This window comes from Lepidochelys kempii, chromosome 3, assembly GCF_965140285.1.
Source record: "Lepidochelys kempii isolate rLepKem1 chromosome 3, rLepKem1.hap1, whole genome shotgun sequence".
Lineage (NCBI taxonomy): Eukaryota > Metazoa > Chordata > Testudines > Cheloniidae > Lepidochelys > Lepidochelys kempii.
In genome coordinates this window covers 38,764,880-38,786,851 of record NC_136382.1, presented here as the reverse complement: position 1 = coordinate 38,786,851, position 21,972 = coordinate 38,764,880, and the positions used below count along the sequence as shown (strand labels likewise).

Below are 21,972 nucleotides of genomic sequence, written 5' to 3'. Positions count from 1 at the left end.
AGATCAACATATCTGAAATTATTGCATTGCTTTGGAACCAAGTAGAAATGAAATTATGTGAACAACTGTAGGAAATTCTGTATATTTTTAGATAGTGATACCAGATGAATGTGATAATTGTATTAAGGCAAGTACAGCACTTGATAACATTATACTTTCTATTTAATACTTACATGCAGTATGTGAATCACATTGATATAAATGAAAAAAATATTGAAATAACTGTCCTCTGAATACACAAAATGTGCATGTGGAATTAGTATAGCCTGTAATCTTAAATCCATTACTAGTATATTTGTTCAATTTTCTGTGCCAGATATAGCTTAACATTAGGTTCTATTACATATTTCTGTGTTAGAGTAAAACAGCATAAAACATATTACTGAACCTGATGGAGAATTACTTTGCATATGTAGGTTGCAAAATGTATATTTAGAAACAATCACATCCATATAGTTAAAAATCAATTTTTGAACTACAACTCAAGCAAGAACAGGAAATATTTTGACAATGATAAAAATACAAGAGCGGCTATACTGGCCAGACCAATGGTCCATTTAGGCAGGTATCCTGTCTTCTGAAAGTGACCAATGCCAGGTGCATCAGAGGGAATGAACAGAGCAGGCAATCATCAAATGAGCCATCCTCTTATTGTCTCTGAGCTTCAGGCAGTCAGAGCCTAGGGATACCCAGAGCATGGGGTTGCATCCCTGACCATCTTGGCTAATAGCCATTGATAGGTAAGTTCATGGAGGATAGATCCAATTTTTTTTTAACCTTGTTATAGTTTTGACTTTCACAACATCCCCCATCAACATATAATTATACAGCAATGTATGAATGATAGAAATGGGAAAAGTATGATACAGACTTAACACTGTTCAGAGCTTTAATTTTCCAGTTAAGCAGTGTGAGATCATTAGCTGAATTAAGAACATTGCCCCTCCAGAGTAAAATAAAATGTGTTTTAAAATTTATGGAGATGTCTAAAGCAGCTAGTCTATATCCCAAATTAAAATATCCTCATCTCGGTTGCCTGAAGTAAATCTCTCAAGCATTTTTAATCCACAGATACATATCAATCACCATTTTTATTTTAATTGCTCATAAGTCAGCTTCAGGAGCGAAGCACTTATATGTATTTATTTAGCTCTACAAGGTTCTGTGCCCTACGCCTCCTCCCCAGCAAAGCACTTTAGTATGTGCTTAAGTTTAATATCATTACTTAGGACCACTCATACTTAAAGTCAAGCACATGCTTAGAAGCTCTGCTACATGGTGACCAGAATACTTTAGAATGGTCAAGGATCAAGCTCTAGCAGTATAATGGAGGTGCAGCTCCTGAACTTCTCAGGTTCAAGCCTAGTCAAGGGCTGAATCTCAAGCTACACTGAGCTCACACTGTGCAACTGAGCAAGGTGGAAGAAGACCATTCTACCACCTCTGGTTCTGGGGCTGCCAGGGCCATTTCAGCCCATATGTAACTCAGAGCAGCCTAAAGTTGGAGCAGCGTGCACGCCATTCCCACCTTGCACACTTCCAGCAACATCACTGATTCTCCTTTTCCACCCTGACATTCTCCTATGAGGTGACATTCTCTCTCTGGTGGGGTGCAGGCTACATAGAGCCCATTATACCCCTTCTCCACCACTGCAAGATTTCCCAATGTCAGGGGATTCCTCAGCTATCCCTTTTGGGCACTTCTTGAGAGACTAGAATAGGGACCTAGGAATGAGCCCACTATCTCCAAGAGCAGCTCCATCGTATGGTATGGAAATTGCACAGCTCCATGTCATCCCCACTTTCTGAAACTTTGTATAACCAACACTAAAATGCATCTGATGAAGTGGGTATTCACCCAGGAAAGCTTATGCTCCAATACCTCTGTTAGACTATAAGGTGCCACAGAACTCTTTGCCGCTTTTACAGATCCAGACTAACATGGCTACCCATCTGATACTTAACTAAAATTCATGTGAATTCTTCTGAGTCATCACCTGATACTCCCTTTGTTATTTTTAACAAATTTGAAATTTCTAAATTTAATTTGTCTTTCTTTCAAAACATACTTGTCTATATAAACATTTCTAAATATTTTTCACCATAGCATCTATTTACTGAACTATTCCTTATCTCCTTAGGAACCCCTTTTAGCTTCATTGCAGTTTGCCTTTTTGCCTCTGTTATTTTATGTCTGAACACTTTGTTGGTTGTCTTCTATCTAATTGCTTCTCCCTTCCCCCATTTCTTACATTATACTTATATTTTGGTACTTCCTGCAACATTTCCTTTGAAAGTATCACACAGAAATTCTATGAGATTTTCTGCAATCCCTATTTGATGTTTGTGTAAAGATTGCAGCTTTGTTTTCCTGTTTTGAAATCAATAGGAATATTCCTCAAAGCTTCTGCCAGACCCCCCTCCCCCAGCCACTGTAAATCCATAGAACTCTATGGATCCTGTCCTCTCCCCAGAGATTGCTTCTTGGACTCAGATTCCAGATCAGACCTTAGATTTCTTTCAGGAAATGTTAGGATATGACTTCTGGCTAACTGATAGTCTCTGGTTAATGGAGCACTCCTCTTGCACATTCTTATGATATATTCTGCCATCTATTGATTGTGACAGATACGACCACATTTTACTTTAGTGAAAACATTTGTCTTGTTAATTAATATATTGTAGTACCTGGGTCAATTTTATTTTAGATAATTGTGCATTCTTAGCATTATTTTATGAAATCTACCTTTTGGATACTGTGTTTTGGATTAACAGGACCTCATTCTGAGATCTGTTACATTGGCTTTGTCATGGTAATACCATTGACTTCAGTGGAGTTATTTCTGATTTCCACCAGTGAACACAAGATCAAATCCGAGCCATTATTCTAATCATAACGTTTTTTTCTAGAAGATAACTTGTTTTCTTGGTGGTATGTTCATAGCTTCTCCCTTTCGTCATAAGTTGAAATATTTTTGTGACAATATGTGATTGTTTTCCTTATCAGTTTGCATTATTTTACATATTCTTGATTTAGATACATCTTTAAATGTGAAAATCTTTAAGAAGCATTTTATTAATATACTGTTGTGTAGAAGGTTTGATGACTATAAGATTGGAAACAGAAGTTTGGACTGAGTTAAAATTGGCTTTATTTTGGTAGCTTGCAGAGGAGACATTGCCACCTCTTATCTTTGAGGGAATAGCACACTCTGTCTTTTTTTAATCCTGTTCTTTCTTGAGATTTGGCCCTGTAGCATTCATGCTGCCAGTTTCTTATGAGACCAACTAAAATTAACCAGTTCACTGACTTGCTTTACACAGCATAGACAATATAAAGAATTTCCATAAGGGTTTATCTTCCTATTAGCTTTTACTTTCCCTAATACCATGGAACAATATGGAACTCCACTTATAACATGGTTTCATCACTGCTGGTGAATCTCCCACTGCATACAATGTTCCTTTCCCCATTTTGACTATTCAACATATATATTGTCCACAGATTGCTTAAACTAAACAGACAGTTACTTTGTTGTTAAGGTTGAACCAAACTGCCAGAACACAAATCTGTATGTCAGATTACTTTTCCTCGCATATATTAGCAAAGGTCCAAGTTTATAATGTGCTTAATTATAAACTTACTATATTCCTTGGTATCCTTATTTTCACTTGTGTTTGCAATACCTCTTAATCTCCTGTCCCTTGAAAATTTAATAAGATATTTACCCCTCTCAGGTCATTAATAAATGTTTGACATCAAGTCTAATGCTGATGCTTATTTATCTCAGGTTTCTGAGTAGCAACCATGTTAGTCTGTATCTGCAAAAAGAAAAGGAGGACTTGTGGCACCTTAGAGACTAACAAATTTATTTGAGCATAAGCTTTCATGAGCTACAGCTCACTTCATCGGATGCATAGAATGGAACATATAGAAAGAAGGGGTGTGTGTGTGTGTGTGTGTGTGTGTGTGTATGTATATATATATATATTTATATATATACACACATACATACAGAGAACGTGAAGAGGTGGAGGAAAAAATGTTTGTAGTGATAATCAAGATGGCCCATTTAGACAGTTGACAAGAAGGTGTGAGGATACTTAACATGGGAAAATAGATTCAATATGTGTAATGACCCAGCCACTCCCAGTCTCTATTCAAACCCAAGTTAATGGTATCTAGTTTGCATATTAATTCAAGCTCAGCAGTTTCTCATTGGAGTCTGTTTTTGAAGCTTTTCTGTTGCAAAATTGCCACCTTTAAATTTGTTAATGAGTGGCCAGAGAGGTTGAAGTGTTCTCCTACCGGCTTTTGAATGTTATGATTCCTGATGTCAGATTTGTGTCCATTTATTCTTTTGCATAGAGACTGTCCCGTTTGGCCAATGTACATGGCAGAGGGGCATTGCTGGCACATGATGGCATATATCACATTGGTAGATGTGCAGATGAACAAGCCCCTGATGGCGTGGCTGATGTGATTAGGTCCTATGATGGTGTCCCTTGAATAGATATGTGGACAGAGTTGGCATCGGGCTTTGTTGCAAGGATAGTTTCCTGGGTTAGTGTTTTTGTTGTGTGGTTGCTGGAGAGTATTTGCCTCAGGTTGGGGGGCTGTCTGTAAGTGAGGACTGATCTGTCTCCCAAGATCTGTGAGAGTGAGGGCTCGTTCTTCAGGAAAGGTTGTAGATCTTTCATGATGCATTGGAGAAGATTTATTTGGGGGCTGAAGGTGACAGCTAGTGGCGTTCTGTTATTTTCTTTGTTGGGCCTGTCCACAGTATGCATCCGATGAAGTGAGCTGTAGCTCACGAAAGCTTATGCTCAAATAAATTGGTTAGTCTCTAAGGTGCCACAAGTACTCCTTTTCTTTTTGCGAATACAGACTAACACGGCTGTTACTCTGAAGCCTGGAGTAGGTGACTGCTGGGTACTCTTCTGGCTCTGTCAATCTGTTTCTTCACTTCAGCAGGTGGGTATTGTAGCTTTAAGAATGCTTAATAGAGATCTTGTATGTGTTTGTCTCTGTCTGAGGGATTGGAGCAAATGCTGTTGTATCTTAGAGCTTGGCTGTAGACAATGGATCGTGTGATGTGTCCTGGATGGAAGCTGGAGGAATGTAGGTAAGTATAGCAGTCAGTAGGTTTCTGGTATAGGGTGGTGTTTATGTGACCATCACTTATTAGCACAGTAGTGTCTAGGAAATGGACCGCTTGTGTGGATTTGTCTAGGCTGAGTTTGATGGTGGGATGGAAATTGTTGAAATCATGGTGGAATTCCTCAAGGGCTTCTTTTCCATGGGTCCAGACAATGAAGATGTCATCAGTGTAGTGCAAATAGAGATGGGGCATTAGGGGACAAGAGCTAAGGAAGCGTTGTTCTAAGTCAGCCATAAAAATGTTGGCATACTGTGGGGCCATGCAGGTACCTATAGCAGTGCAGCTGACTTGAAGGTATATATTGTCCCCAAATGTGAAATAGTTGTGGGTGAGGACAAAGTCACAAAGGTCAGCCACCAGGTTTGCTGTGACATTATCAGGGATACTATTCCTGACGGCTTGTAGTCCATCTGTGTGTGGAATGTTGGTATAGAGGGCTTCTACATCCATAGTGGCCAGGATGGTGTTTTCTGGAAGATCAGTATAGGATATGCTTTGGAGGCAGTTCAGGAGCAGCTAGATGGACAAATAAAGTACTATATCAGGAAAGAACAAGACTCCAAACTTTCAAACACGGTGCTGTAAATTGCTCCTATTATTGAGTGATTGCATTGCATATGAAGAGTTTAAGGCCAGAAGGAACCATTATATCATTTGGTCTGATCTCCTGTATAGCACAGTCCATTAAATTTCACTGAGTTACCCATGTATTGAGACCAATGACTGGTGGTTGGCGAAAGCATAACTTGTATTTGGACTAATCAATGTAATACACACATGCTTAAAATTAAGCTCTTGCAAAAATGTTTTCCAGATCAGGATTGTGAGTGAACTGGGAGAACTTGGTGAACAGAGAAGGTAAGAAGAAAAGGAGTACTTGTGGCACCTTAGAGACTAACAAATCTATTTGCGCATAAGCTTTCGTGAGCTACAGCTCACTTCATCGGTGAAGTGAGCTGTAGCTCACGAAAGTTTATGCTCAAATAATTTTGTTAGTCTCTAAGGTGCCACAAGTACTCCTTTTCTTTTTGCGGATACAGACTAACACGGCTGCTACTCTGAAACCAGAGAAGGTAAGAGTACAGGAAAATACTTGAAGAGGATATGAAGAGTTCGGGGAGAGGCTGTAGATTTTTTTTACATGCAGATTGAGTTTGCTGTCATTTTCACATGTGAATTACAATGTACAAACATTTTGCATAAAATTGGTGGCACATGTAAAATTATCGACAAACAATAGATGCATTTTTTAAAAAAAATGTTGGTACAATTGATCCAGAAAGTGTACGTTGAAAAGAGAAATGCTTGCAGTCTGATGTTTTGAATATATTAGCTTTAAAAAAAAAATGGCCAAAACAGAGTGTTGCCCTGATAACAAGAAAGGGATTACTTTCTGTATCTCAACACTGTTTTAAACAGTTCACTCTTCCCCCTCCTCTGCTTATGTGCTCCTTTCACTCAGTTTTTCCCACGGGCCACCTAAATACCTATTTACTTTCACCAGGTCACAAATATAGTCTGGTCACGGAGCAGTGCTAGCTGCATGTGTAGTAAAAATGATCTTTCTTTTCTAATTCATTGTTTCCCTTACTGCTGTTCTTGGCACGGTCTTTGAGGATTTCTTACTTTCTCTTGCTTCATATTTTCTATAAAACTAAAAAAATGCAGGTTCTTCTGAGTGCTGATCTCACCTCATTTTTTTTTCTTATCTTAAAAGTGCTTTCGTATTTTGAACATTGTTAGAGCCTCACCAGTTTTGATTCTGATCCAATGTGACAATGCAGAGCAATAATCTCTGGCATGACACCTCTCCCAGTGTGAATGAAGGCATCTCTTTGTGTAGGTGCTGAGGTTAAAATCAGGCCATTTTTACAGCAATTATGGACTTTCCTTAGAGGGTACCTTATTCTTTGTTCCCTTTTTCTGTTTGTTTGTTTTTTATTTAGTACTACCTTTTAAGAGAGATCATTATAAAACCAGCTGAAATGTTTGCTGATCTCATGTTAAAATTTCTCACACGTGAATGTAATTAAATTTTATTTAATCAAATAGATCTTAATAAAAGTTTCTGTACATAATTTACCCCTTGCCTATTAAAATACAAATTGTGGCAGGATTCACCAGGTGGTGCTGTTACACATAGTTTTAGTAGCTGCTAGCCTGGCTTGATCTTCCGAGAAATAATGCATTGTTGTTAGTTCTGTAATGTAGATTATTTTAGAGGAAGCTAGGACCCAAGGATCAGGAGGGCTTTGGCCTCTGTCTTAATTTTTTTAACTAAAGTCATTTTTGTGGACACAGTTACTCTCTGAGAACCAGGCATTGGTGTTTTGGCTGGGATTCCTGAAAGAAGAGATTCTCTATTCAAAGACTGATGTATTTGTGTAAATACAGAAAATTATAATAAGAAAATAGCCAGACTCCACATCACTGATTTATTCTTATAACAGCAAATTGACATCCAAGGCCCCAAAACTTGCTACCAATTGGCATAGGGGCACCATTATTGATTAGAGAATCACTGGTACATTGTGACACTCGAGCAATGCAGAGCTGCCCTGAACACATCTTAACTGGTCACTAGAGGATCTTCCCTGTATTGGAGGTGGTGTAGAGTCCCATAGCCATTCCTACACCACATCTCTGCTACTGGTGCATGGAGCATGGGAAGGGGAAATGAAGGTATGAGAGAGGCTCCCTGGCTGATCTCTTGGTGATGTAACTCTCCCTGGGCACTGGTGGCAGTAGGCACATAATACAACACAAGATTACAGCTGGAAATAGCGTTGTCTCATGGGTATGGTGCTAGATGCCCCTCATGGATCACAACCTTGATGTGGTGGAGCAGCTTGAGTGTCCCCAAAATCCTGAGAGCCATGCCATTGGGAGTCTCGCACTCCTGCAGGGTGACCTAAGGTGGCAAGGTTGAAGGTGAGGATCCAGAATAACAATGAGCCAAGTCCCTTCCCCATGTCCTCAACAGCAGAGCAGGCAGATGAAGAGACAATTTCTCTCAATGGTGTGAAGGCTGACAAGGGCTGCGACCCTGCAATGAGGGTCTCCAATCATCTTGATTTCCTTGCCATTGGATTATGAGCCTTACCCTGTCAAGCATCCTATGGCACTAGTGTGAAACTGTGTCTCCATGTTAAAAGAATTCACACACAGGCATCTTCCATATTCATGTCCAAGTCCTGTGGTGAGTGGTGATGGGAGCAGGAGAATGATGACCAGAAGCTCCTAGTCACGGCTCAGCATGTAGGCAGCATCTGTGAGATGGTCATTTTTGCATTTGGACAGAGGCAGGAGTGTAATTCAGCACCTGCAACCGTGACTAAGCAGTCCTTTGTAGGACCCACTTTACTCACCCTGCATGAAGAGGGGGCCACAAAAGGTGCCTACACATAATCTACCTCACCTCCCCCCAGCTGGATAACTGCATCCAGAGGGATCACCCTAGTGTGGTCAAAACTGAACAACGATATCTGGGATGTGGAACGTTCAAACCCTGATGGGCAACCCAAAAAATAACAGGCCAGAGCAAAGAACAGTGATCATGGCCAGAGAAATCAGGATATATGATATTGATATTGCTGCATTGAGTGAGATCTTGCATGCAGGAGAAGGACAGCTCAAGGAATAAGGTGGTGGTTATGTTTTTTTTTTCTGGAAAGGAGCAGCTGATGATGAATGAAGAATCTATGGCGTTAGTTTTACTATCAAAAATGAAATTGTCAACCAACTCTCAGAATTACCAGTTAGCATCAGTGAACGACTCATGACACTTGCCAGGAACCAGCATGCAACACTCATTAGTGCATATGTTCCAACTCTTGATGCTGATGTTGAAACCGAAAAAGGATTCTACACTGACCTTGAACAAATTCTCTCCACCATACCCAAACAGGACAAGCTCACACCCTTAACCAAAAGTTGGACATGACTCAGAACTGTGGAATGGCATGATCAGAAAGGAGGGAGTGAGCAAGAGCAGTTTCAATGGAATTCTTCTCCTGACCAAATGTACGGAACATGATCTAATTATCACAAACACCATGTTCTTCCAAAAGAACAAGTACAAGACATTGTGGGAACACCCATGATCTAAGCATTGGCATCTGAATGACTGTCATTCTCTGTGCTCATGATCATGATGAGGTTTACATCACCAAAGCAGTGATTGGTACTGATGATTCTTGAACAGACCATTGTTATCCACTCCATCACTTTCATCAAACTCACACCAAATTTAAAAATGCAGAAAAAATCAGCCAGATGGGAGATCAAGATCAAGAGCCTGAAGGACCCAACTAAATGTGACTGTTTCCAGCACTGCCTCACTGAGAAATGGATGAATATAAAACCAAGATGGAGAGCGCTGGAGATCACTGGAAAGCACTCAAATCAGCCATTCGTGTTGCAAGTGAGGGAACACTGGGCTTCTCAATCAGGAAGAACTGAGACTGGTTTGATGAGAATTATCAGGAAATCGAAGACTTGACTGGTCGTCTGTGCTTGGCAAAATGACATAAATTCCAAGCAGAATCAATACATCCACCATCAACTCAAAGATGAGGTTTAAAAGAAAACCTGAGAAATAAAGAGCAACTGGTGGGAGAACAAAATGAAGGAGATCCAACAGCTTGCTGACATCCATGACATGCATGGATTCTTCAACACTACCAAATCCCTCTATGTACTGAGAACCCACAGGTTAATCCCCTCAGATCCAGTGATGGAGCTAACCTCGTCACGGACAATGAATTCATCAATGTGTGATGGAAGGAATACTTCAAAGACCTTGTGAATTGTGATTCCAGCGTTGATGAAAGCATCTTTGACTTAGTCCCTCAACATCCTGTCAAGGATGACCTCAGAATGCCACCAACATTCATCAAGGTAAAGAAACCCATCAAACAGATGAAGAACAATAAGGCATCTGTACCAGAAGAAATCCCAGCTGATGCTAGGGATGCCATGATCAATACCATCTTCAAGAAAGACAAATTGGATTGTGGAAACTATTGAAGAATCACCTTGTTGTCCACCTCTGGAAAGATTCTTGCCAGAATTCTCCTCAACTGGCTGCTCCCCTTGGCTGAGGAAATCCTCCCAGAATCGCAATGTGGATTCATACCATTTTGAGGTACCACCAACATGATCTTCACTATCTACCAACTTCAGGAAAAGTTCTGTGGGCAACATCAGCCTGTGTACCTGGCTTTCATCGACCTCATGAAAGCATTTGATTCCATAAATTGTGTGGCTCTGTGGTGAATTCTCCTTACATTTTGATGCTCACCAAAATTTGTTGCCATCCTCCTTTTCCTCTACAGCAACATGTCTGTGATGGCCATCAGCAATGGTTCTGAAATGGACCCCTTCCTAGTCCAGACAGGAGTCAAGCAAGGCTTTATCATTGCTCCAACCCTTTTCTATATCTCCCATCCTGTCATCCTCCTTCTCATTGCTTACAAGCCCCCCTTCCAGACTTGACATCCAATACAAAATGGACAACAAGCTCTTCATCTCAGTCACCTGTGATCCAAGACAAAGACTATAATTAAATCATTCATTGAACTCCAGTATGCGGACCACTGTGTCCTGTGCACCCACTCAAAAGAAGATTGTCAGAACAATAGTCAGTGTTTTCTCTGAAGCCTACAACCAACTTGGCCTCACACTCAACACCAAGAAAGCTAAAGTACTGCACAAACAGGCTGCAAATCACCAGAATTCAATAAATAAACCTTGGAGAACATCAGACACTTCCTTTACCTCGGCAGCTATCTGTTGCAGAAAGCTGACATTGAATAGGAAATGCAACACTGCTTTCAATGCACCAATACAGTTTTCAGATGCTTGAGAAAACGTGTCTTCGAAGAGTATGACATTAAGAATCAAACCAAGCCAGGCCATTATTATCCCTGCTAGCTTGTAAAGTACTAAAACCTGGGTCACGTACGTTAAACGCCTCAAGCTTCTTGAATAATATCATCATGTGAAGGGTTAATGTCTAGCTATTCCACCTGGAAGCAGGCGGGGCACACCCTGACTGTTTCCTAGGAGCAATGCACACATTGCTCTATCCAAGGACAAGGGCTAGATATGAACCCTGAGAACTTGGTTGTTTGGACAGCAACTGTGGGAGGTTTTTTAGCCTGGGCTCAAGGCCTGAGAACCAGGATTGTAGTAGATAGAGGATGGTAACTAAGCATATGAATCAACGTCATACATTCCTTTGTGTAGCAGTGTGTAATGCTTAGGGGGAGAAATATAATAAAAGGAGAAGGTGGAAGGCAGGGGGGGCAGAACAGCCCATCTCCGCTGACCAGCCTGCTTGCTTGCATAAAGCTGTGTTCTGTCTCATCACTGAACCGCAACAACTGGCGCCCAACGTGGGGCCCTCAGCACTCACCTCGCCCGGCAAGGGTTTCAGACGCGTCACTCATCCACTTCATGGATCCCGGTGAGTATTTTTCATTGTGGTAAGTATGGGAAGCTCCCTCTCTGCTTTGCAAGTGCAACACCGTAATGAGCTGCAGTATTTGCTGCGTAAGGCTCAGCATGACTGCCCGGCTCGAGAACTCACTCTCCTGCTACAGGAGGTGCGTGCCAAGTGCCCGTGGTATCCTGAAGCCGGAAGCCTTAAGCTAGCGGACTGGGAGCGATTGGGCCAGACATTGCACAAAGAGCCTCGGGCACCCGTGCAGGCTTTACATGCCTGGCACCTCTGCCGCGACGTGGTACAGCGTGTCGCCTCGGACAGACCCTCCCTCGCGAGGCTGGTGCTCTCGCCGCCCCCGTCCGCCCCTGCAGCCATCCCCCCTCCTGGCGATGCGACACAGCGTGTCGCCTCGGAAAGGCCCTCTCCAGCCCCAACAGAGGAGCTGCCGATCCTGCCACCCCCGTCCGCTCCTGCAGCCATCCCTCCCCCTGCTTCGCCCCCAGTGCCTCTATTACCACCGCCTCCCTGGCCTTCCCCACCGGAGCCGGTGTGTGATCACCCTCCCCCCATGGGGCCCCCTGGAGAGTCATCTGCATCTGCTCAGAAGCTTTCGCTGGTGCAACAAATGGTTCACGCAGCGAAAGCTCGATCAGATCTTACAGCAGAGGAGCTGGCTGATCTGGTCTCCGTTTGCCCGGTGACCTGGCAGAATGATGACCAGGGCAACCCCGTGGGCACCTGGACCACTCTGCCATACTCGGTGGTTAGAGAGGTAAAGAAAGCAATTCGTGAATTTGGCCTGACTAGCACCTTTGTGCGTGGTCTCATTGAAGGGATGGGTGCTGGGTACTCCCTAATCCCTGAGGATTGGAAAACGCTGCTGCGCATGATGTTGTCACCCAGTCAGTATGTTATTTGGCTTAGTGAGTATCGGCAGATGGCAGAACGCCAAGCCCAGGTATATAGAGAGCAAGGTATCATTTATGAGCATTTGGCAGGGGAGGGCCAGTTTGCTACTATTGGGATGCAGTCTCAACTCCCTCAGGCTGTCTTCCCCATTATCTCCACCTGTGCCCAGCATGCTTTCAAGAAGGTCCCGGATTCAGGCAAGCCTATCAAAAGCTTTGTCAGTATTCGTCAGGGTGCCTTAGAGTCCTTTTTGGATTTTACCAACAGATTGCAGGAGGACACTGACTTTCAGCTGCCAGGGGAGGTCTGTGCCATACCTACACAGGTGACGGGACCTCTCCCTGCCGGCTTTGTAGGTCTTGTTCTCCCTCGCTCACATGCTGGGAAACAGGGCTTTTTTGTCATTTCAGGGGTCATTGATGCTGATTACACTGGCATTATTAAGGTTCAGGTGTGGACTCATCTTCCACAGTCGCTCCTGCGTGGACGGTCAATTGCACAATTGATTTTAGTCCCCTATCAGGTGCCAGCTGCCGAGGATCGAACTCGGGGTGGAGGAGGCTTTGGATCTACGTTGTCTCACTCGCCGTCTCACAGCGTTCAGAATTGGCTGCTGTTATTTTGGCCTTTCAATTTTTTGCTGATTGTCCCTTTAATTTAATTGTGGATACCCATTATGTTTATTAGGTAATTGCTTATTTACCCCTTGCCCTCATTACCCCTCAGGTTGATGCAGACCTCCTTCGCCTGTTTTTGTCTTTACAGCACCTTCTTGCCACTTGTTATTTCCCTTACTTTGTTGCTTATATTCGCAGTCATACCCCTCTGCCTGGGCCACTCACTGAGGGCAATGCACGCGCCGATCGCGCGTTGCGTGGTCAGGTAAATTCCCTTTTTTCTGACCCCATTGAAAGCCATGCCTTTTTTCATCAGTCTGCCTCTGTTTTGGCCCGGCAGTTTCACATTCCTGCTGATCATGCACGTTCCATTGTTCGTTCCTGCCCCCACTGTGCTGCTGCTGCTCCTACTTTTTCTTATGCCGTTAACCCCCGAGGTACCGCAGCAAATCAGCTGTGGCAAATGGATGTTACTCATGTACCACAATTCCGCCCCTATTCATTTTTACATGTTTCCGTTGATACTTATTCAGGCTTCCTTTGGGCAACCCCACAATGTGGGGAAGCCACTAACAAAGTTATTCACCATTTGCTGGCCTGCTTTTCTGTTATGGGTCGCCCTTGCCAAGTTAAAACAGATAATGCCCCAGCCTACTGCTCTGCAGCCCTCTCCACCTTTTGTGCCCGCTGGGACGTCCGTCTTAAACACGGAATCCCTTATAATTCCACGGGCCAAGCCATTGTTGAACGTGCCAATCGCACACTCAAAACCTTGCTAGATAAACAATTAAAACAAGGGGAGCTGCGTCTCCGAACCTTAGACATTCAACAACAGATGTATATTCTCTTGTTTACTTTAAATAATTTAACACTGAATGCAGATCAGCAGACCCCTGCGGATCGGCATTTTCACAAATCTGAGGTACTGGAAAGACCGCGTGTCTTTTACCGTCAGCTGCCCGATCCACAGTGGCTGGGCCCAGCACCTCTAGTCACTTGGGGTCGGGGATATGCTGCTGTGTCTCTCCCTGCAGGACCGTTGTGGGTTCCAGCCCGGTGCGTGCGACCAGCACTTAAACAACATGGCATGGCACCAGGGGCTGTCGAATCCCATACCAGAGTTTCAGCTGACCTTGGAGGAGACCGCGTTGCCCCCCGAGTCGACAACGGCGGGACGGAAACGGAGGAGGCGTAACGTCCCAAGCTAGCCCGTGACAGGGGGAGCAGTAAAAGCATTGGTCGCCACGGCTCAACGAAAACTGGCAGCAGATCAGCAGCCAGAAACTCCTAAGACTTTGTTTGTGGCGATTTTCGCCCAAATCACTGCTAATTCTGTGATGATTGTGTGCCTTTTGTGCCTGCTATTTCCTGTAGGGGTTGGCTCGGAAGCGCCTCCCCCGTTACAAGTCCGTAGGAGAATAAGATACTGCTCTTTGCTTATGCTAATCTTTTCTCCCAGTACTCTAGCATGGGTAATTGGGGCCCGGCCAACTATATTCTGCCTCGCACGGCTATATCCCTTCACACACCGTACCCGGCCGGGGCTCACAATGTCACCTGTGCGCGTGTAGTTAACTGCACTAGTACAAAGGTGCCATTGGGCTGTCAAAAAATTTCTCAATCCCTTTTAAATTGTTCCCATGCTGTTAATGTTTCATATAATTATGGCCATATCATCCTACCATCAGGATGGGTTTTTACTTGTGGTTCATGCACCTTTAATTATATTCCTGCAAATTTAAGTGATGGCACCCTTTGCTGTTTTAGTAGAATGATATTTATATTGCCTTTTGCTGGTTATAATTGTAGTAAAAGAAGTGTACCCCTTTTAGATGATTATATTGCAGATGTTAAGCTTTTGGTTATTTTGTGTTTGTAATTATTGGGCTTATTTTTTGTTGTTGCTGTGTACAATGTATTCCTTCCTTGTTAAGACTTTGTAAAATTTTGCCCTGGAAAGCTCCCCAGGTTATGTCCTTGTCTGTCTGGGAGTTAAATAGCATGACAAAACAAATTGGCGGCTACCATGAGATGGCCAACTATCAATAAACAAAAAAGGGGAGATGAAGGGTTAATGTCTAGCTATTCCACCTGGAAGCAGGCGGGGCACACCCTGACTGTTTCCTAGGAGCAATGCACACATTGCTCTATCCAAGGACAAGGGCTAGATATGAACCCTGAGAACTTGGTTGTTTGGACAGCAACTGTGGGAGGTTTTTTTAGCCTGGGCTCAAGGCCTGAGAACCAGGATTGTAGTAGATAGAGGATGGTAACTAAGCATATGAATCAACGTCATACATTCCTTTGTGTAGCAGTGTGTAATGCTTAGGGGGAGAAATATAATAAAAGGAGAAGGTGGAAGGCGGGGGGGCAGAACAGCCCATCTCCGCTGACCAGCCTGCTTGCTTGCATAAAGCTGTGTTCTGTCTCATCACTGAACCGCAACAATCATGGGTGCCTCCACAAGATCTTCCGAATCAAGTTGGATGACCTACACACCACCATCAGTATTCTGTCCCAAGCCAAGACCTCCAGCATTGAAACTATGATCATCTGCTACCAAATCCATTGGGATGGTCATGTTCTCTGAATACCAGAAAAATTGATTCCCAAAGCAGGTCATGTTCTCACAACTGAGCCATAGCCAACGGATGAAGGGCAGGCAAAAAAGCACCTCAAAGACACCCTCAAAACCAACATGAAGAAGTGCAATATTGACATAAATTCATGGGAAACCAAAGCCCTCAACTATCCAAAATAGAAAAGGACATTGTGGCAAGGATCTTAGTATTTCAAGAGACAACCAGAAATGGTGAAATGGAAGAGGAGGAAAGAACATGCCACAGCCTGACTCAACAATTCAGATCTGCTGCTTCCATTGGGAAATGTCTGCGCCAACTGTGACAAGATCTGTGGATCCCAGATGGGTCTCATTAGCCATCTGCGGATCCACCAGTGATAACTGGCTATCATTTTATGGAAGACAATCAACTTTGAACTCTGAGGGATTGCCAACCATAGCAGTGAGCGGCATGTCAGGAAACCTGGGCTCTGTTCCCAGCTCTGCCATTACCCTGATGTGTGACACCAGGCAAGTCACTCTGGATGAAATTTTCAAAAGCATTTATGCCTTGTAAAGTTCAAGAGATTTGTGTTCCTGAGTTACTTAGTACCTGCATGCTTCCAGCTTTCACCCTGACCACACCACACAATCCATTGTCTACAGCCAAGCTCTGCAATACAACCACATTTGCTCCAACCCCTCAGACAGAGACAGACACCTACAAGATCTCTATCAAGCATTCTTACAACTACAATACCCACCTGCTGAAGTGAAGAAACAGATTGATAGAGCCAGAAGAGTTCCCAGAAGTCACCTACTACAGGACAGGCCTAACAAAGAAAATAACAGAACGTCGCTAGCCGTCACCTTCAGCCCCCAACTAAAACCCCTCCAACGTGTTAAGGATCTACAACCTATCCTGAAGGATGACCCAACACTCTCTCAAATCTTGGGAGACAGGCCAGTCCTTGCCTACAGACAGCCCCCCAACCTGAAGCAAATACTCACCAGCAACCACATACCACACCACAGAACCACTAACCCAGGAACCTATCCTTGCAACAAAGCCCGTTGCCAACTGTGCCTACATATCTATTCAGGGGACACCATCACAGGGCCTAATAACATCAGCCACGCTATCAGAGGCTACTCCCTACTCCCCCCCCAGACGTTCTTGTTAAACCCTGGATTTGTGCTGGAGATGGCCCACCTTGATTAGCATACACATTGTAAGGAGAGTGATCACTTTAGATAAGCTATTACCAGCAGGAGAGTGGGGTGGGGGGAGAGAAAACCTTTTGTAGTGGTAAACACCCATTTTTTCATGGTTTGTGTGTATAAAAAGATCTTCCGTACTTTCCACAGTATGCATCGATGAAGTGAGCTGTAGCTCACGAAAGCTTGTGCTCAAATAAATTGATTAGTCTCTAAGGTGCCACAAGTACTCCTTTTCTTTTAGAGGCTTTGGAAATCCTACTCTCCAAAACTTTCCCTTTGTTTCTCTTCTTGCTCTTTGTCTGTTTTATCTATTTAGACTGTAAGCTCTGTAGAGCAGGGACTGTCTCTTTGTACAAACTAGCATGATGGGGCCCTGATGTTGAGTGGAGTTTCTAGGCATCTCCATAATATAAATGACAATGGCAACACTATTCTATTCTCTATTCTCCAGATTACTCCAGTTTATACTGGAGAATGAATCAGCACAAGGTATGGAGGGATGATGTAAAAATGGAACCACTAATTGTGTAATTCATGTATTATATATAAAGCTAATGAACATGGCTTTAATAACCAAACTGTATTAATTAATTTACTATAAATATTTCATCTTGATGGCCCTCTTTACACAGTATTTTAAAAATCAGTGTGTTCAATTTTATGTCTGGGTATTGAACACAGAATTATTTAAGGACATCTACATTATGTCTCTTATGCTTTCATAGCACCTTTCATCCCTAAGGCTTTCAAAGTTCTCTCTCATTTTTATTAATTACTTCACATCCCTGTGAGTGCACTTAGCATGCAATTAGAATGTTACTAAACATTTTGATCCTATAACCCATTCAAACAACTACTTGTACTTTCTCACATTGTATTTTTACTGAAATGGCTTAAGAATGTTCTCTTGTGGCACTATTTACTCTTTAAAATTGGTTTCATTGAAGGTAAAGGATGGTGCAAGTCAAAGGACAAGAGAGCCTTGAAATGGGTATCTCACCAAATGAAACTTCATAGGAGAAATCTTTATTGGTGAAGCTGTCATTAATGCTGGAGTTTGCATGTTTATTTTATTCCTCTTTATAATCAGTGTGTGTGTGTCCCAAGAATCCATTAATGCTTTGGATGCCCTGTGGAAGCCTGGTGGAAAACAGTTTTGTGCCTATTGCAGCTACAGAATTCCTACAAAGCACCAAAGCAGGGCTCCAAAGCTTCAGGAGAAAGGGATCCCTCCTGCACCCCTTAAAAATTCACAGCAGCCCTTTCTCTACTTCTAGGACCTTAAGAGACCCACAGGGCCTGGCCATAGACCTAGTGAATCCTTGGTTTAACTCCTGCACACATTGTGAAACCTACAAGAGTCTTCCCCTCCTTTTGCTGCCCAACCCACCGTGTTTTGTATGCAGCCCTTCTGCCGGATGGAGCCAGCAGCAACCAGGGCCAGGTTCAATATCTAGGGGTTCCTTTTCAACAATACAACACAGAACCAGCTCGAGCCCCCACCCAGTAACCTGGGAAAATTACACACCACCCTTGGGCACCTCTAAGAGGCAATACTTCCACAGTCACAAGCACAGTGTCTGAGTGTAGAAAAGAAACTTTTAATGAAAGGAGGGAAGTCACTCAACATTAATTAGGGAAAATGCCACAAGCAGGATAAATAATCATAAAACTATAAGCAGGACACCCACCCCAGAGTGCATGGGGCAGTGCCTTCTGCCTCATGTTCTTGAGTTCTACAACCAACACTTCCTTTTCTGTGTCCCTCTCTGTTCCCTCACCATTCCCACTCACACTGGTTGTCCTTGGGTCCATGAGGACCCAGGGTTCAGAGGCACATCTGTGTGATTTCATCTCCCACCCGGGGGAAAGGGCACCTTGCTTGCTCCACCATCTGAGCACTTGCTCTGGGTGGCCGCCTCGCCAGCCACAGTTCCTCTCCACTGGCCACCTTGCCAGTCACTCATTTTGCTAGTCACCTCACTGGCCAACTGTCAGTCACCACCTGCTGCTACCTGCCTCTCTGCTGTGACATCTGCGCATCAGTCTCTTAGCAATTTTCAGCTGTTTGCAGACTGGGCAGAAATACTGCCCCACAGCAAGTCATTTCAGCTCTCATTTGAGCATTTTAACATAACAAAAGGCTTCTAATAAAGCCTATTTAGTTCTGTCTTTGAACAGTGGGTAGAAACTGGTTAATTCAGATTAGGGACCCTTGGGGAGAGTCCCTATCTGTCCCCACCCATCTTACTTTCACAGGGGTCTGGCATTTGAGCCCCTGGCTTAGCAAGTTCCTTTTAGATGAGGGTGATCCCTCAATTGGGATAAGCTCAGCACAGTTCTGTTTCCCCTTTATTCATACAATGAAGATAAGAACATTTCACTACCCCTGCATTCAATACCAAAGTGATTTGTAACCCAACACCAGCCGAAGCTGATCACTTGGAGCTACACAACTCCTGTCGGCTAGATACCTATGCAGAGTAGGTGTGTTCATGTAAATACAGTTTGCTCCTGAAGTCTCTCCTCTCCTGAACTAGATGTCAGGGGATAATTCATTCATACCCTGCTTACATGTAAAAAGAAGCATATATACAGACACTGTTCTCACAGCAGTGTAAATTCACAGTAACACAATTAAATCATTTGCTGTTAGAGTGGCATTTGGTCTGTGAGGAATCCGAATTTGAAAACTTTTGAATTAGCACAAAAACCATGCTCTGTATTGAATGTTTCAGACAAAATGCTGCACAATCGAGTAGAGCTGGGTGAATTTCTTCAGCCAAAATTTTTTTTGGTGAAAAATGCAGATTTGAAGCCACTAAAACGTTTTGTGAATTTGGGGTCACTGAATAGTTCATATCAAATAAATAATTAAATAAAAATCTGAAAAAGTCAAAACAAAATTTTTGGTTCAAAATGACTTTTCATTTAGAAACTTTCTTCAGTTTTACAAAAAATACACATAAATATTTGGCCCAAACCATTTTTTAACTCAAAATGAATTTTTTCACTATTTGTGTCACTGAAATTTTCCAAAATTAAGAGGTTTCTTCTCATGTGTAGTAACTATAGTTGGATTCGTAGAGAACCCTTTTCTCAGTCCTGTGCTTTTAAATATGCTTTTTATTGTGCAGTGTCCAGTTAGATTAGCTTCACATTTCACTATATAATAAAAATGAGCAACGCAAAACATCCTATACATGCCCACTCTGTGATTTTATTTTTTTATTATTTTTTTTGAATGATCACAATTTGGTCAATGCATAACCAATTTTTACCAGAATACTCAGAGACACTTTTCCAGAGCAAGAGCTAATTCTGTTACAGGTTTCATCTTTTTACTACAGCAGTTTTGGTAATATTGCTGTTAAAAACAATTGCAAGAATTATTACTTTATTTTGCAATAGAGAAAGCATATTTCATTTGTCTCTTACAGTACTCAAAAAAGTTTAAACATTTCTGTTTACAATTATTTTTAGAAAAACAACAAAACTTTAGAAAGAGATCAAGCCTGAAAAAATTTCCCTGAAAGGTGAAAGCTTTGGAAGGTTATGCTCAAGTTAAAGCAGAGTATTTGCTTTGAGATATTAATGCAACCTAACTATAGCAATCACAGTGGCTCCCTGCAGTGAAAAATTGATCTGAGATAGAGCTGTGTGAAACTTACACTACAAAGTCTGAAAACATGAAAATCCTCTGATTTGGGGAGTTGAATGCAATTTTCAAATCAGCCAGATTTTGTTTAAATGTTTTTGAGCCTGATTGGCTTCCAGCAAATCTAGTGGTAACACATATTGCTGTATTTGGAGAGATGTGAAAATGAAGGGGCAGGATTTTGCAATTTGTTTAGGGTACATTGGGAAATCCATGCATAGTAGGACAGGTATCAGAAATGCTGTGTTTAGCTAAATCTCCGAGTACCACAGGGAAAAAATAAATTTCTTGAAGGTCTTCTCACACAAAAATGCTATATGTGTGATATTGAGGAGTAGGTAGGAAGTGAAGAAACACAGGATGGATTTTTAGTTTGGTTGATTACTTCTGGCAAAAGAATTTACTTTCTAACTCTACCAAACGAGGTAATATTAAATTGATTGTGCAGGGTAGATTATCCCCCTACAGAAGGAGAGACCTAAAATTATTGTTCCTGGCTTCTTCTAATGCTGTCTTTAAGTAGAAAGTATTAGAACTCTTTTTTTGTAGAGCAGAATTTTCTGCTTGTTTGCTCACACAGAGGTTTTGTAACACTGGGGAAATATGCAGAATTATCAGCAATAGTAGAAGCATTGATGACATCATATGAAAAACATAGAATGCATTCCTTTAAGAAGCAGCCTTTTCTTCTTTCCCCTTCCTTCAGAAAGGTCTAGGCTATGCTATTTAGGCATAGCCCATAGGAAACACTAGGAGGCATTCTGCCTTGGGAAGGAACTGCCAGGGTGCAGGGGCTGCATAGCAATTTTTATAAATTTTGGATGTAACTTCCTATCCCCTGTGTTTGGCTCACTGGTAGAAGTCCTAGCAGTGGTCCCATCTCCTCCCTACACATTTTGGTGTGCCATATATAGCCAGATCAGTAAGGGACAGAAAAGTCCCTGATCTCCTCAAAATATAGAGGATTCTGTTTGGCCCTTCATCATGCTATGGGAGCTGGTGGGGACAGAGTCCTGCCTAAGTGCCAGAAGAAATCTGGCCCAAAGTGATTAATCTGCTTTATAAATTCATTGGAATGACAAATCCCAAGTTTTTATTTAAATACAGTACCTGAAAAAAAATCTTACAGTGAAAACTGTGTAGGGTATTTTTTATACATCAATAAACAAACAAAGTGGTTTAAATAGAATTGTATAGAATCATTTATACTAGGGCTGCCAAGCTACAAACCAAGTTTTAATCCTATACAATGTAGTAAACAAGTTATAAACCTCAAAAAGACAGAATTTATTTTTTCCAAATTAATAAACTATTTGAGCAGAAAGAGAGAATATGAAACAAAAAATAGCAATGAATGATCACAAAAAATAGATCTAAATTATTTCACAATGAACTGT

General features: G+C 42.3%; 1 protein-coding gene across 1 annotated transcript; it reads left to right on the top strand.

Annotated features, from left to right (window-relative positions):
• The first annotated feature begins 11,169 nt into the window (after window positions 1-11,169).
• On the top strand, window positions 11,170-14,538 carry LOC140908146 (uncharacterized). The gene is made up of 2 exons (XM_073335112.2): window positions 11,170-12,382; window positions 14,171-14,538. Exons 1-2 carry the CDS (start codon window positions 11,657-11,659, stop codon window positions 14,342-14,344), a joined length of 900 nt encoding a protein of 299 aa, XP_073191213.2. The 5' UTR covers window positions 11,170-11,656; the 3' UTR covers window positions 14,345-14,538.
• The last annotated feature ends 7,434 nt before the right edge of the window (window positions 14,539-21,972 follow it).